This window comes from Phyllobates terribilis, unplaced genomic scaffold, assembly GCF_046119375.1.
Source record: "Phyllobates terribilis strain yellow unplaced genomic scaffold, ASM4611937v1 Scaffold_7__3_contigs__length_470593459, whole genome shotgun sequence".
In the NCBI taxonomy this organism is placed as follows: domain Eukaryota; kingdom Metazoa; phylum Chordata; class Amphibia; order Anura; family Dendrobatidae; genus Phyllobates; species Phyllobates terribilis.
This window is the reverse complement of record NW_027362767.1, coordinates 61,573,470-61,588,756: the sequence shown is the minus strand read 5'-3', so window position 1 is coordinate 61,588,756 and position 15,287 is coordinate 61,573,470. Positions and strand designations below refer to the sequence as shown.

The window sequence follows — 15,287 nt, the reverse complement described above, 5'->3', positions numbered from 1 at the left end:
TGACATAATGAATCTCATGTATTTTCCTTTTTTTTTTTTCTTGGCCGCACCATGAACAGTCTATGAATTTCTGCTTTTATTTACACCATGTGTTCCATTTCCTGCAGGAAGTTGATGGGGAAACGTTTGAATAATATTTAGAATTGTTTGTCTGTCAGTCCTTCTATTAGCATGTTAGAGGAGACTCGTCACTTTGGTGGGTTCCGGAAGGTGTAATTTTGTGCCCATTGTGCTTCCTGAAAGTGAAGATACCAAAACCATCGCTTAGAGTACAAATATTTAGATGGAAGCCACTTTTTTTTTTTTTTTTTTACTGTGATTGTCTCCAGACTTGGATTGAGTTTATTGGCTTGCCTTAACTCCCAACTTTCAATGGTCCACGTCTGTTGGGATTTAGGCTGCCTTGGTTCCACCAACTATTGGCCAGCACCACGAAGGGGAGTTCCTTTTAGCTTACAAGTTCGTACAGAACTATAGATTGTCATATGGTACCTCCACATGGCACCATATACTTAAGTATTCACAAGAAGAAATGGCTCTAGAGCAGGGGTAATTAATTTTTCTGATTGGCCACATGAGACCGTAAGGACTGACATGTCCAGACTGACTGCAGATCTCCTCACCCAAACTCTTTAGCTTCATATGTTGATGGGGCTGTTGAAGTTTGGGTGAGGAGCCCCGCAGCCGGTCTGGTCCATCAACCTTGGACTGTGAATATTGGATGTTTTGATTCCAGCCTAGGTAGAACCGGAGAAATTTTTTTTTTGTGTGTTTGGAGGTTTTAGAGCAGAAAGTGAGCTGAGACTCTTCATATGCTCCTCAAAAACCTAAAACTTCTGCTCCGAAAAGTCTCCAAAAAGACTCCGCGTGCACATAGCCTAGCAGTGGATTCACAAAGTCAAGGTCAGGTAGCGGTTCTTTTTGTGAAAATTGCAACGAAACCCGCGATAGTAGTGTTGACTACATCCTTCCCGTTAGTCATTTTACATAAGCCACTTTGCACCTTCTAGGCTTAGCGGCTTCGTTACTCAGACCCATAGAAAATAATATTTGGTCATTTTCATAAATACAGTGCATTGGGCTAAAATACAAAACTTGTTTATTTCGCTCATCTGCTAACCTGCATTTGTTTTAATTAACTTGACGTGTAATTAATGATGCTTTCCCTGCAAGGTAATTAAAGTTGGTTTTGTTTTTACTGTTCGCACACCATAAAGCTCTCAGTTTAGCAAAATGATGATCATCGGGGACGATAAAATAATTTCATATGATAACAGCACAAAGTAAGGTACCCCCTGCAGACGCCCAAGCTGATTAATTACCTCGTTTTGTGCCCGCTAATAAACAACTTGCATATTTTTGTGACCGTTTAGTTTAGGAGCGATGAGGAATGTTCCTTCCCTGTTGCTGTGATTTTTATTTTATTTTTTTTAACCTGCAGGATTTTTGGGCAATACGTTTATATAGTAATACCCACTATTACAAGGGGAAATTAGCAGAAATTCTTCTCTGGGGCGGTTACTTTTTTTTTTTTCCTCCCCTGTATGATGTTGCCCAATCATAAGCAGGAAATGTCATAAAGGGGAGAAAAAGTAACCGCCCCTGATAAGAAATCTATAACTCCCCTAGGTTTAGTGGAAATTTGATATGTAAAGTTTACAAGCTAATATCTTCAACGGAGATGAGAAATTAAAAAAATATAAATATAAAGATTCTGTCTGGTTGGCCAGTTCCTTTTTAATAAGGTATGCCTCTCCTTATTAATATGGGTATTGTGTTTCCCTGTTAAGGGACATATCCGCTTGTGTCTTTGTCTTAAAGCTACAGAGGTCCGATGTAGACCTCCATAAGTGAGTGCACATTTCACTGGAAATAATCTTTGTAGTATTTTATATTTAACCCTTTAGTTTTCTGACGGCTAATTGCCACATTAATGTATAGATTTAGTTTATGCCAAGGGTGCGGGTTCTGCTGCTGATTACTCCTGTGTGTTTGCCAGGTCTAATCAAGACAAATGATTATTTGAAGAAGCTCAAGAACCATTTTTCTTTTTTTTTCTTTCCCCCATACTCCTCATGTGATAGAATGTCAACTGATGAAGACAGAACGACCAAAACCAAACACATTCATCATCCGATGCCTCCAGTGGACCACAGTTATAGAGAGGACGTTTCATGTGGATTCTCCTGAGGAGAGGTATGAGGGGTTTTTTTAATTTTTTTTATAATGTAGCCCAAGATGGCAAAAACATGACGTTGCATATTTAGTGCTGCTTATGCCATATTATATATTTTATGGCAATGTCCCATGGGCTCTGAATCTATGGATACTGTGCATACATGACCACTGCCCCACTTATTGTCTTTGGAAAGGAAACCTGAGATCCTCTTTTTAATTAACATGGGGGTCCCCAGCTGCGGCCAGGTGATCAAATGTTCATGAGATACACTTCATAAAGAGTTCCTGGTGGACTAGAGTAGAAATGATCATAGTGCCATCCTCAGTGAAGAGGTTAATGCTTGCTTTTTTGCTCATCTTGGATATTGGAGAGATTAATGCCAGCCTTGCTGATGGTCTAGGGTTGTGGAAATGTCAATGCCACCTTTCCTGTTAGTCTAGTCTAGGGTAGTAGAGAGATCAATGCTGGCTTCCCTGGTGGTCTGGGGTTGTGGAAAGATTGCAACCACCAGTGAAGTGGGCATTAATATCGCTACTATTATAGACTATCATTGAAGTCATCAATAGAGAGATTAATGCTTGCTTAGTGTTTTCAGGAGGTCTTTGATGGTCTGGGATTGTGGAGAAACTAATGACCTGGTGGTCTGGGGTTGAGCCAACACAAAAACCCCTTTCTAAATTGCAGCTGGCCTAATAATCAGCTGATCACCAGAAGAACCACTTCATAAACCCCATGGGACGGTCTACCTGGTCATGCGGTTTCCTGCTGAAGATTGACAAGGTAGCGATGAATGGTGGTCATTTAGACAATGTTGCTGTTTGTAGAGGGCGGCTTAGGTGGTGAGCCCTCTCCATGATTTTCATGTGCCCTGAAAAGGGATTGTCCTGATGACACTGCCTCTCGTCTGGTTGTCTGGTGGTGGAAGATTGGTGAAATTTAAAGGATAGCTCCAAGGTTATTGGAGTGCTTGTCTTCTCTGGAGTCAGGACATTGGGCATGGCGGTGGATGAGGGAGCCTCTGGATCGGGTGATGCGATGTCTGAAGCCACCCCTGTAGAGTAGAGGTTTTGGTCTTCTAGTTTGGAGAATATTCTGAGACACTTGCATACATTCTATTTATGTGTTTTGGCCCTTTTTTACCCTAGAACTCTGTGTAACCTCCGACCAGTAGGCTTCCATGACGCAGACATTGAAGGTGGAGGAGGGGAGACCAACAAAACTGTGACCTCGTATCGGGTCCTTTTGAAGACCTGTTTGGGAGTGTGATGCTTTTGACTCTGAAGTTTCGCTGCCTGTGTAAATTAGGAAGAATAATGCCGGGTAGTCGTAAAGCTGAGGTTACAAATGAATGGCTGTTTCGGAAGAATCAACCTTTTCATATTGGAAGGCACAATTAATATATACAGACTTTTCTGCTTGTCGCTTTGAGCCAAAAGAGAAAAACCGGCCACGAGATCTAGTAAATCTTGTTTTTAATTCTTAAATATCTGTCCAGACAAGTAGAACGCCTAATCTTCAAAATATATACTTTTTTACAGTAAAAAATATTTTTATTTTTATGCCATTTGTACATTGTTTGGACTACTGGGTTATGCTGTTCTAAAGGGGTTTGCTGGCATTTAATTTTTATTTTTCTGTAAGGAATGGGCTGGATTAACAGCAGTATACTCTCCCCCAAGGCTGCAGGTCAGGCTGCTCTGGTAGTCTGCTCTGTGAGAATTGTGCCGTTCAGATGTAACAGGCCTGTGCTTGGCTGTAGTGGTCAGGTGACTGAAGTAGAGCATCATCGGAGAAACATCCGATGATGTGCCGTTCTGATGTCCCAGCATGCCGAACAACCAGCGGTGGCCAAGGCACATAAAATAGTTTGGTAGCGCTGCTTTCCAGGAGGTATTTTTGATGCCTGGGAGATTGGCCACTATCCCTATAGAACGTCTGTCTCGCCTTTGCCAACTGGACGTTCCAGTTGCTTCAGCCAACTAACAAGCAAAATGACAGAATCTAGATCTTCATCCACTTTTTGGATAAATGTAGCACGGCATCTGGGATTTGTTTTATGACAGTTATTAATCACAACTACATGCTATGCCTTGTAACTTGGGCTATCCCCCACCACTACCACTACCACAGTCGCCCAGTGCTGCATGGGATATCCCCCACCACTACCACAGTCGCCCAGTGCTGCATGGGATATCCCCCACCACTACCACAGTCACCCAGTGCTGCGTGGGCTATCCCCCACCACTACCACAGTCACCCAGTGCTGCGTGGGCTATCCCCCACCACTACCACAGTCACCCAGTGCTGCGTGGGCTATCCCCCACCACTACCACAGTCAACCAGTGCTGCGTGGGCTATCCCCCACCACTACCACAGTCACCCAGTGCTGCGTGGGCTATCCCCCACCACTACCACAGTCACCCAGTGCTGCGTGGGCTATCCCCCACCACTACCACAGTCACCCAGTGCTGCGTGGGCTATCCCCCACCACTACCACAGTCACCCAGTGCTGCGTGGGCTATCCCCCACCACTACCACAGTCACCCAGTGCTGCGTGGGCTGTCCCTCACCACTACCACAGTTGCCCAGTGCTGCATGGGCTATCCCCCACCACTACCACAGTCACCCAGTGCTGCGTGGGCTGTTCCCCACCGCCATCATGACCACAGTTGCCCAGTGCTGCGTGGGGTATCCCCCACCACTTCCACAGCTGCCCAGTGCTGCGTGGGCTGTCCCCCACCACTACCACAGTTGCCCAGTGCTGCGTGGGCTGTCCCCCACCACTACCACAGTTGCCCAGTGCTGCATGGACTGTCCCCCACCGCCATCATGACCACAGTTGCCCAGTGTTGCGTGGGGTATCCCCCACCACTACCACAGTTGCCCAGTGCTGCGTGGGCTGTCCCCCACCGCCATCATGACCACAGTTGGCCAGTACTGCGTGGGCTATCCCCCACCACTACCACAATCAGCCAGTGCTATGAATTGGCCCTGAGAATATTCCAACCTTCGGGATTGCGGATCTAAAATAAGTGGATGATCATGGAGGATGCGGCACGTCCAGCTGTTGCACGAAAAGGTTTATTTTTAGATTTATGTTGAAAATAAGTGACACAAAAATAGCAAAAAGAATCTCTTGCAGGCGGCTTCGGGTGCCGCGCTCGTTGATGTAGGACATCCGGATCTGTCGCTACAAATTTTAAAATTTTTCAGATGAAGGGGCGCTAAACATGTTGACCGTTTTTGCCCCCAAATTTTTTATTTTTATAACTTTTGACTCCATCATTATCCTGATTTACTGCCAGGGTTTTGTGTACATTTATTGAGCTTTATCCATAAGTAGCGAGACTGAGCAGATGTCCATGGCGGTTGCTTCTTTAACTTTTAAAGGACCTATTGGTAACTAGTGACTTTGTTCCTCGGATTATGTTTTCATAAATTTCACCCAATAGCCAAGTGAAAGGAAATTTGTGCCTTGGGTAGAAGCAATGACTTAGGATAAGAGACCTATGGAAAAGTAACCCAAAAACTGCCATTCTACATAGATTCCTGGGAGTCAGACCCCCTTCCCCCGTGTTTTGGGGTACACAGGACGTTTTGGCTTGCCCTTTTAGGTGTGGTGACTAATTAAAATGATTGTGCCATTTCAATAAAATTTTTCTTTATGGGTTGATTTAACTTTAGAATTTCAAAGACCAGACTCCGTACACACACACACACCTGACAAAAATATATGCAACAGATTGTACACCAGTATGTCATGGACTCGCCTGGTGAGTTGTGTTCTCTAAGCCATAGGTAATGGTGAAAAACATGGACCGAAGACGATGGTGCAGCAGGCAGGACTTGCCAAATGGCATGTAGATCATTAAGGATCAGGGCAGCAGGGTTTGCAGTATGGCAAGCAGACAAATGGAGCAAGAAATGCCAGAAGACACAGTCAGGAGTGTAGACACACAACACCTGTAGATGTATAGTCAGTTAGTCCAGGAACTGCAGCAAATGGCTAGACATAATTGTATGCTACTGGTAGGGACATAAGCAGCAGTGATGGAAAGGCAAACTGAATACCTGTAGAGAAGATCCACACTGTTGCAACAGTGTTTGTAGTGTGAACAACACAGGAGAAGAGTTTTGTGCTTACAGCGGATGAAAGGTTAACTGCAGTTATGAGCCAGGAAGTAAATGCAGATAGTTGAGAAACAAACAGGAATTTGCTTTAAGAGATTATTGCCAGCTGAGAGAAGTTGGATGGTGAGACAGATCCTGAAGCTCACGGTACAAAGCCTACGAAATGCATACATACGTGCTGTAGCTGTCTGTCGGCTTATGAACCAAATATTACTTCAATAGCTGTAGTTTATTTTAAGAATACTCAGGTGTGGGGAGTTTGGGATATTGGTAACTAAACTTTATCCAAAAAGGTTCTTGGAATTTTTGGCATAGAGCAAGCTGTAAATGTGAGATTTCTCTTGTCCGATTAATGGCCAACCGTATAGTAAGCTTCAGATTCTGGCTGACTACTGGGCCCAAAATTTATCACCATGCTTCAAAATTTGTTCTTTTAATAGAATTTTTTTTTTCCAGAGAAGAATGGATAAAAGCCATCCAGGCAGTAGCCGACAGCCTTAAGAAACAGGAGGAGGAGATGATGGATTTTCGGTCTGGCTCCCCGAGTGATAATTCCGGTGCAGAGGAAATGGAAGTCTCTGTTCCAAAATCAAAACACAAAGTAGTGAGTTAACCCCGTCCTATGTGCTCGCATCGTGCTGCTTAGCTTGTGTGTGACTGACCTATATAATAAGCTTGATATAACCAGTATATGCATGCTCTGCGGAGTGTCTGGGGAGCTGCACGTTCTGTCCTTCAGACAAAGCAGCAATTACAAGGCGTGTTGATGCCGTCACTGTCTGCAGCAGCTCGCAGTTTGGGCTTGTTAGATTGGCTCACAGCTAGATCATAGTGCAGGCTTTTAGTTTACTGGATCTGTACATACACATACTGACATTTTAGCAAATATTGCCTAACTTATTGTTCTCTTTTTAGTGTTGTGTTTTTTTTTTTGTTTTTTTTTTTCAACAAAGCGGCACAACTCACTGTGATCCTGAGATCTGGGACTTGCTGATCGCCGGTCATGAGTGGAACGGAGGTGCACATGCTCTACCCCGGCTCCATTCATCATCGATGGCACTGTCAGACGTAGTGTAGACCTGCCATCCGCTTTCTTCACAAGTCACAGAGACAACGAATAGAACATTCGAGCATTCGCCCCTCCGGCATTTGAGCATCGACCTCCCCGCCCTCCGGCATTCGAGCATTTGCCCCAAACCCCCCCCCCCCCCCCACTCCGGCATTTGAGCATTTGCCCCCCCCCCCCCCCCCCCACTCCGGCATTTGAGCATTTGCCCCCCCCCCCCCCCACTCCGGCATTTGAGCGTGCGCCCTCCCCCTTCCCATCCGGCATTTGAGCGTGCGCGCCCCCCCTTCCCATCCGGCATTCGAGCACGTGCCTTCCCCCTCTTGCGGCATTGGAGCATGCGCCTCCCCCCTTCCCATCCGGCGTTTGAGCATGTGCCTTCCCCCTCTTGCGGCATTTGAGCATGCCTCCCTCTGCATAATCTGGTTCCAGATCCCCAATCTTAGTGGTTGGACGAACCCTCCCCCTGTGATCAGTAATGAATCCCCTATCCAAGGGATGAGAGAGAGCTTAAAAAATGCACATTCACTCCTATTTATTTAAAGGGTTATTCCCAAAATGTTGATTCCCCCTGTGAATGAAGGTGGTGCTGTTTTGGGGGAGACAAAAAAATGAAAGTGATATTAATAAACCATTTCATAAACCTTTTTAAAGGGGTTCTACCAAGACTGGAAGTAACCTCTATCAATAAAATAGAGGATAACTTACTGATCTTGGGAGGGGGGGGATCCTACTGCTAGAACCGCCACTGATCCCAAAAACGGGGCTTATCTGTATGGAGTGGGGGTCGAGCCCAGCTCCATTCTTTGTCTGTGGGAGTCCCGGAGATGTCAGAGCTCATGGATCCGCTATGAATGGAGTGGAGGTGCACCTGCACAATGAGGAGTGACTTCCAATCTTTCTACGAACCCTTTTTAAAGGGGTTTCCCAAAAGGTGAAAATGATCTTAAAATGACCCAAAAACCTACTAATATAGAACGAATCCCAGAGACTCGTAATGGGGGTAGGAGGGAGCTGAAGCTGCAGAATGGCTCACGGCAATATAATAACAATGCTGATCCTGGAGCATGGAATTTAAGTCAGTCCTAAACTGTCATCACATCCAGCTCTCTATTAGTTCCGCCTTATTTTCATATTCCAGGGAAATCTTTTTAATATGCTGGGGAGATACTTGTATGATTTTTTTTTTTTTCCGTCCTCTTTGAAGTGCTGATTCCTCCGTGGCGAATGAATTTGTCTTCGGCTGAGTAAAAACATCTGAACCCAGGGGAACTCATCGTATTATCTATATCTATATATATATATTATAATATATATATATATATATTATAATATAATATAATATTATATATATATATATATTCTAATATAATATATATATTATAATATAATATAATATTATATATATATATATATATATTATAATATAATATAATATATATATTATAATATAATATAATATAATATAATATATTTTTTTTTTTTATATCTCCAGACAATGAATGAATTTGAATATCTGAAGCTTTTGGGAAAAGGTACCTTTGGAAAAGTAATTTTAGTCAAAGAAAAAGCAACAGGAAGATATTACGCTATGAAAATTTTAAAAAAAGAAGTAATTGTTGCAAAGGTGGGTTCAATCCAATTTTTTTTTTTTTTTCGGAAGGCAAAAGAAAAAAGCCATTTCTTTTAGATTTGATGTTTTACACCTTAGGGGGATGTGTTGAGCCACAAAATTTTCATGACTTAAACTCCACACCAGTTAGGATAAGGGTCCAAGAACGGATATGGTGGGGAGCAAGCTGCCATGATCTGATCATGGAAAGTCCCTTTAAATTTTCTTTATCTGCTGTGCCCTTCACATGGGTACTTACCCCAGATGTGAAATTTGAAGGGTGGTAACTTTTTTTTTTTTTTTTAAAAAGTAGCATTAGTGCCACTCGTGCAGAAGATCCGGGCGCCTGCAAACTGCAGGAGTGTTCTGATGAGTCCGACACAGCTGGAAGCACCAGGTCGGCATCCCAGCGCAGGGGGCACCGCCAGTGACTGTCCGTTGTGTTTTTGAGGGAGGCGTTAACTCAGTTTCCTTGAAATTGGTCAGAATTTTTTTTTTTTTTTTTGCACATAGTGGCCATTTTTAATGGGTTAAGAAGTGCAATGCTTACCTGGGCTCTGTGGGCTGGAAAACCACATTGCACCCCTGGATGCAGTTACTTTGTGGTTGTCCTCTCTTCCTTAGATGGGGGAGGGGGTGCCATATTGGGGAACCCTATTTTTATTTTTACTCCAAAATGTCTTAATATTCATAAAATTTCCCAAAAAATGGGATCAAAGATGACGAGAGCGCCACTTTGATCCTTCTGCTGTTCAGGTAGATACCATTTTCAAGGCTGAGATACAGTTCCCTTAGCTGAGAGTGGCGCTCTGTGTGTATAATAAAAAAATAATGTAACGTTGTGTGTTGTTGTGTTTTTTTTTATTTTTTATCAGGATGAAGTAGCCCATACACTGACTGAAAACCGCGTCTTACAGAATTCTAGGCATCCTTTCCTAACCGTAAGTATAAAATGGTGTTGTCCAAGCTGGTGACAGAACCTGCGCGATGGTCGACAGGAGCATTTTTATACTTTTCTATGCACTTTTGTGTAAAGCCATTATCCGCTCTGAGAGATTCAGGAGGCTTCTGCTCCAGATCACGTAGTAGTGAATAAGGCACTTGCTCGTTGTCCCTAGGTTGAGCACCTATTGCAGTTACTCCCGGGCTGTCACTTTTTTTTCCTGCAGTGCAATTTATCAAATTGACTTGCTGGGAATTGGCAACCTGACTATCACTGGTTAGGAGTCCAGGAGGCGGTCCTTCACAATGATCCTTCTATCTATGGGACCGCCCCCTGGACTCTTAAGCACTCGGTGATCACAGATCTGGAGCAATTATTGATTTAATTTGAATATGGGGTCCTTGGATTTTAAAAAAAGAGAAAATTCCCAAATCTTCATTTGTTTTGTAACTTTTTGTCATATTGTGGAAAAGGTGGCTCCGATATCTGGCGGTAGTGTGGTGACCAGGGAAGGGGGGGCTCCTATTGCTGGTACCTCCCACTTTTGAAATGTTAGTTTTATCACTTTTGTTCTGGGTGGGGGGTTCGGGGAACCATCAAAAAGTTGCATAAATTCACAGTAAATGTTTGTTCTAAATTTAATGTTACATGTACTACAGGATCCATGAATTTTCAAGTTTTTTTTTTTTCCCCCCCAGGCATTAAAATATTCTTTTCAGACTCATGATCGCTTATGTTTTGTTATGGAATATGCAAACGGAGGAGAGGTACGTAACTGGGCGTTCATTTTTGACATTGTTTTTAAGAACATTTGTGCAATCCAACCTGAAGGCTGCTGACGCAATGTAACAAACTTCAAGCAGATCCGTCACCAGATTTCATCATGCAAATTGTATACTTTATTATGTAGACCTGAGGATGCTGGTGTGATTACCTTGAAAATTCACATCAGAATACCTGCATTGATTTTTATTTTATTTTTTTTTTTTTTGAATGGTTTCTGCGAACCTAGCCTGATTGTCAGCTCCTCAGTGTCCCTCCTCCCTGTTGCTGAAATCTCACTGCTCAGTACAAGCTGCAACTGTCACTTAGCCTGGGTGGGCGGCGGAGATGGAATACACTTGGACTTTTGAGGTTATACTCTTTTAGTTATAAAATGCTAATTTTAATATCTGGCTTGTACAGCCATTCTGACATGGATTTTCAAAGTAAGCACACAAGCCTCGTCAGGTCTAAAATTTCCACCAAAAAAAAAAATAAAAAATTTAGTGTGCAGTTTTGTATAGTAAAGTTTGATCGATCTGCTTCTTGAACGTCTGGTTGGTCCGTTGCTAGAAGTTGCGTGGGCCTGAAAAGGAGTTGCAGACCTAAGCAAATAAAGAAAGTTGAAAGGGTTCACGGTGCTATTGTGATTGATAAGACCTATAATCAGCTGTGTATAGAGGCGTTAAGTGTCATTATAATCCTGCCTCTGATGATAATGAGACTGTTGAAAACTCTTCCTGAAAGGACAGGATATATGGGATTAAACGAGCCTCAGTGGCCAGTGTTTAAAATGGCAAGATGGCAATTTTTTTTTTCATATCACAATTTTTATTTTAAAAAATGGCAAACATTTTTTTTTTTTTAAACAATGGATAATTTTCTGATGGCTTCCCTTCATGTTAAATTACAGGATAGAAAACATCCTTAATGCATTTTGTCTGCTTAGAAAAAAATAAAAAAAAATAAAAAAATCAAGTGCCCGATTGGAGAATCCCAAGTGTCTTGCTTCGTTCATCCTCCGGGGGAGCTGCAGGGAAAAGCACTGATTTGAAGGTTCCCCTACACAATACAGCAGGAGCATTCCAGAAATAAAGCGGGGATATATGGAGGCTGTCGAATTCTCAGTTGCCCCAGTCGGCCTTAATTCTAACTGTTCACTTCTTATATTTTCAGCTTTTCTTCCATCTCTCAAGGGAACGTATATTTTCTGAAGACCGAGCGCGGTTCTACGGTGCAGAGATCGTCTCGGCATTAGATTATCTTCACTCAGAGAAAAATGTAGTTTACAGAGATTTAAAGGTAACTCCGTCATGGATACTCTAAGATTAGAAGAAGATGGTTGCTGCCTTCTAGAAACAGCACCACTCCTGTCTACTGGTTGTCCTTGGTATTGCAGCTCAGCTGAACTCTTTTCAGACATACTGGGGGTGTATGGGGTGGGTTTAGACGCTGAGCCTGCTGTGATACACAGCCAGCACCTGCTCGCTCTGATGGCTGCTATTTATCCCCTTAAATAGTGCTGTCAGGGATTGAAGCAATCCCGTCGCGTAACCATTCCAACCCCCATCGGCCCCACCCTGACGCAGTTGCTGTAGTATATGGAACATGTGATCAGGTTTAAGTCTCCAAAGAGGACTAAAAAAAAAAAAAAGTGAAAATACAATCTAAAAGTTTTTTTAATTGCGCCTCTGCCCCCCCCAGCTTTTTTCCAATTTAAAAATGGAATAAGAAATTATTATACCTAATGGGCTTTGCCGACCCATTAAATGTCCAATCCACGCAGGTATACAATTAATTAATAAAGCACCTATGGTAACTAGAAAAAAAATGAATTGCCAGGATTAAAGTTTTTTTTCTGTCATCACAACTCAACACCCCCCCCCCCCCCCCCAAAGAAAAAAAAAAATACAATTTGAAAAAAAAAAAAAAAATTCTGAACCCCAACATGATACCAATATGAACATCAGCTTGCCTTGCAAAAAAACAAACTGCTCCATCGATGGAAAATAAGTGTAATGGAAACTTTGAAAAAAAAAAAAAGTTTTTCATTTTTTTGCCATTATAAAATCTAAAAAAAAACTAAATTTGGTATTGCTGTAATCGGACTAACCTAGAGAATATTGCAATTTTTTTTTTAATATTAAATGGATCTGATATGCAGTGCCAATCAGGCAGTCGGCTGGTGGCCAGACCTGCCCCGATCTTTTATTGTGGGTCAGTATTCTAGTTCTGCAAAACCCCTTTAAGTAATGTAAGGTTAAGGAGCGCTGAACCTTAGACACTTCTAAGCTCCGAGGTTTAAGACGCGCTGCTAATATTATTTACCTATGTACAGTTTGTGTTTCTGGAGCCTCTCAGACCTGGAGATAAGGTTGTGACCTTGGGGGTGCGGATTTCGGGATTTCCTGTTAATACCATAGACGTACACTTCTAGTCAGATTGTCTTCACCTTCATGTAGCTGCTAACAGAGAGCAATAGCCTGTAAATAACTGCAGAGACATACATTTAGGTTTGCTGTCCATGGAAAAAGATGTGTTCATGCGGAATTTGGAATCTGAAAATTTGTATGGTTTTAAAGTGTCCTTCCCGTCTCAATAAATTGATTTGTCAGCTAGACCTTGTCAATACGAGCAATTTTGTAATTTACTGCTTTTTAAAATTTTCAGCCGTTCTTGTGATATTAACTTTTTTTTGTTTTTGTTTACAGCTCGTTGCTTTGGAGACCGACCACCACTGCCAGAGTGCAAAACAATTTGCAGTGCTCACCAGCTCTTTCCTGTTGACCGTGTAACCAATTTTTATTATATATATATTTTTTCTTAAGCTGGTCAAGAGTGCTGGAGGGCGCTGCTAACCTCCTAATCCCTGCCAGCTTCAGTGCAGCGCTTACAAACAAGATGGCAGCGGTGGTTGGTCTCTTAGACAACTAGCTGTAAACAAAATCAAAATGTTGATATCTCAAGAACGGCTGCAAATTTTAACAAGCAGTAAATTGCAAAAGTGCTTGTTTTTACACGCACTACCCAACAATATCGATTTTTGAAAATGGGAATAACCCCTTTAAGCCCTACTTTGTGCACTATATCCATACAACAGGATACTGCAGACTGTAGTGCATGCTATACCCTAGCAGAGTAAATCCCTGCATCTTGAAGTCTGACCTTTTTCTTCGTTGCTGTCTTGGCTTTACACCCAGTGCTGGATGCCAATGTTTTGTACTGGTGCTGCCCGAGTGTTTACAAAACTGAACACGGTAAAAATTTATCTGTAATGAGAATCTGGTGGAACGGCTCCGCTTACCTGCCGGCACTATAAATACTCCCCTCCGCTGCTCATTGTGCTGGAGGAGAAGCCATGCTTTTATTGTGTGTTGGAAACTTCTGCACTCAGTGCCGGGTTATCTAAGGTGACGGACACTCGGACAGATGTGCCGAGAACCGAGGAAGGGCAGAACATCTGCCTGCGGAAGTCTTATTGTGTAAATATTAATAACCATAAATATTTGCAGAAATAAAAATTAATCTTTTATTTTATTTTTTTTTCTCCCCTCCCAGTTGGAAAATCTTATGCTGGACAAAGATGGACACATAAAAATAACAGATTTTGGCCTGTGCAAAGAAGGTATAAAGGACGGGGCAACGATGAAGACGTTCTGCGGTACCCCAGAATACCTCGCCCCTGAAGTATGTCCGTTTCATTATTATTTGAATGTGACCCATTGACGTTCCAGACACAATATTCTGTAAAGAAGTAGCGGAGTTTTACCAATATGTAGAACACAAGTAATTCTTGGCCTTCTGTATTCTGCATTATATTCCACTTTTTTGTGCTGACTTATCAGATTTTTTTTTCTTTTTTTTTGTCGGATGCAGGGATGATGGCATTATACTGGAGTTTTGTAATCCCATCAGCAGGAAAACAAAACGCATAAAATTAGATTTAATTTTTTTTAAATTTTCTAACGCAGTTTTTTTTTTTTTTCAATATTCCATATCACTATCTACGTTCAAAGAAACAGAAAAAAAAACTTCCAATATTCACACTTGCCACTAAACCAAATACTAGACTCCTACTTCCTGCTGTGTACAGATGAAGTCTCATTATAATTACAGGCAGAATTACAATGATCATTGTGGTGAATGATCCACCATTCACAATAGGTGATGTCACAGCTCACCACCTTCTCCTCCTGTACAGTGACTGATATCACCTCTATATACAGTAGATAACACAGGATCCACCATTCACAATAGGTGATGTCACAGCTCACCACCTCCTCCTCCTGTACAATGACTGATAATTCCTCTATATACAGTAGATAAAAACGGATCCACCATTCACAATAGGTGATGTCACAGCTCACCACCTCCTCCTGTACAATGACTGATATCACCTCTATGTACAGTAGATAACACAGGATCCACCATTCACAATAGGTGATGTCACAGCTCACCTCCTCCTGTACAATGACTGATAATTCCTCTATATGCAGAATTCCATCTCCTGTCTCGTGTTACGCTGCTGCTTTGCAACCCCCTTGCTTTACACTACAGCTCTGCTTATTTAGATAGGCAGCTGTATGAATGGGTC

The 15,287-nt window shown here is 42.3% G+C and overlaps 1 protein-coding gene across 3 annotated transcripts in view; it reads left to right on the top strand.

The window, feature by feature from the left end:
• The window catches only part of AKT1 (AKT serine/threonine kinase 1), an 88,244-nt gene that overhangs the window by 56,777 nt on the left and 16,180 nt on the right, over positions 1-15,287 (top strand). For all 3 annotated transcript variants that reach the window (XM_073638644.1, XM_073638643.1, XM_073638645.1), the window contains 7 exons: positions 2,085-2,196; positions 6,767-6,914; positions 8,872-9,003; positions 9,864-9,929; positions 10,630-10,698; positions 11,870-11,995; positions 14,252-14,380. In XM_073638644.1, coding sequence (XP_073494745.1) covers positions 2,085-2,196; positions 6,767-6,914; positions 8,872-9,003; positions 9,864-9,929; positions 10,630-10,698; positions 11,870-11,995; positions 14,252-14,380 — 782 coding nt within the window. The remainder of the gene's footprint in view (positions 1-2,084; positions 2,197-6,766; positions 6,915-8,871; positions 9,004-9,863; positions 9,930-10,629; positions 10,699-11,869; positions 11,996-14,251; positions 14,381-15,287) is intronic.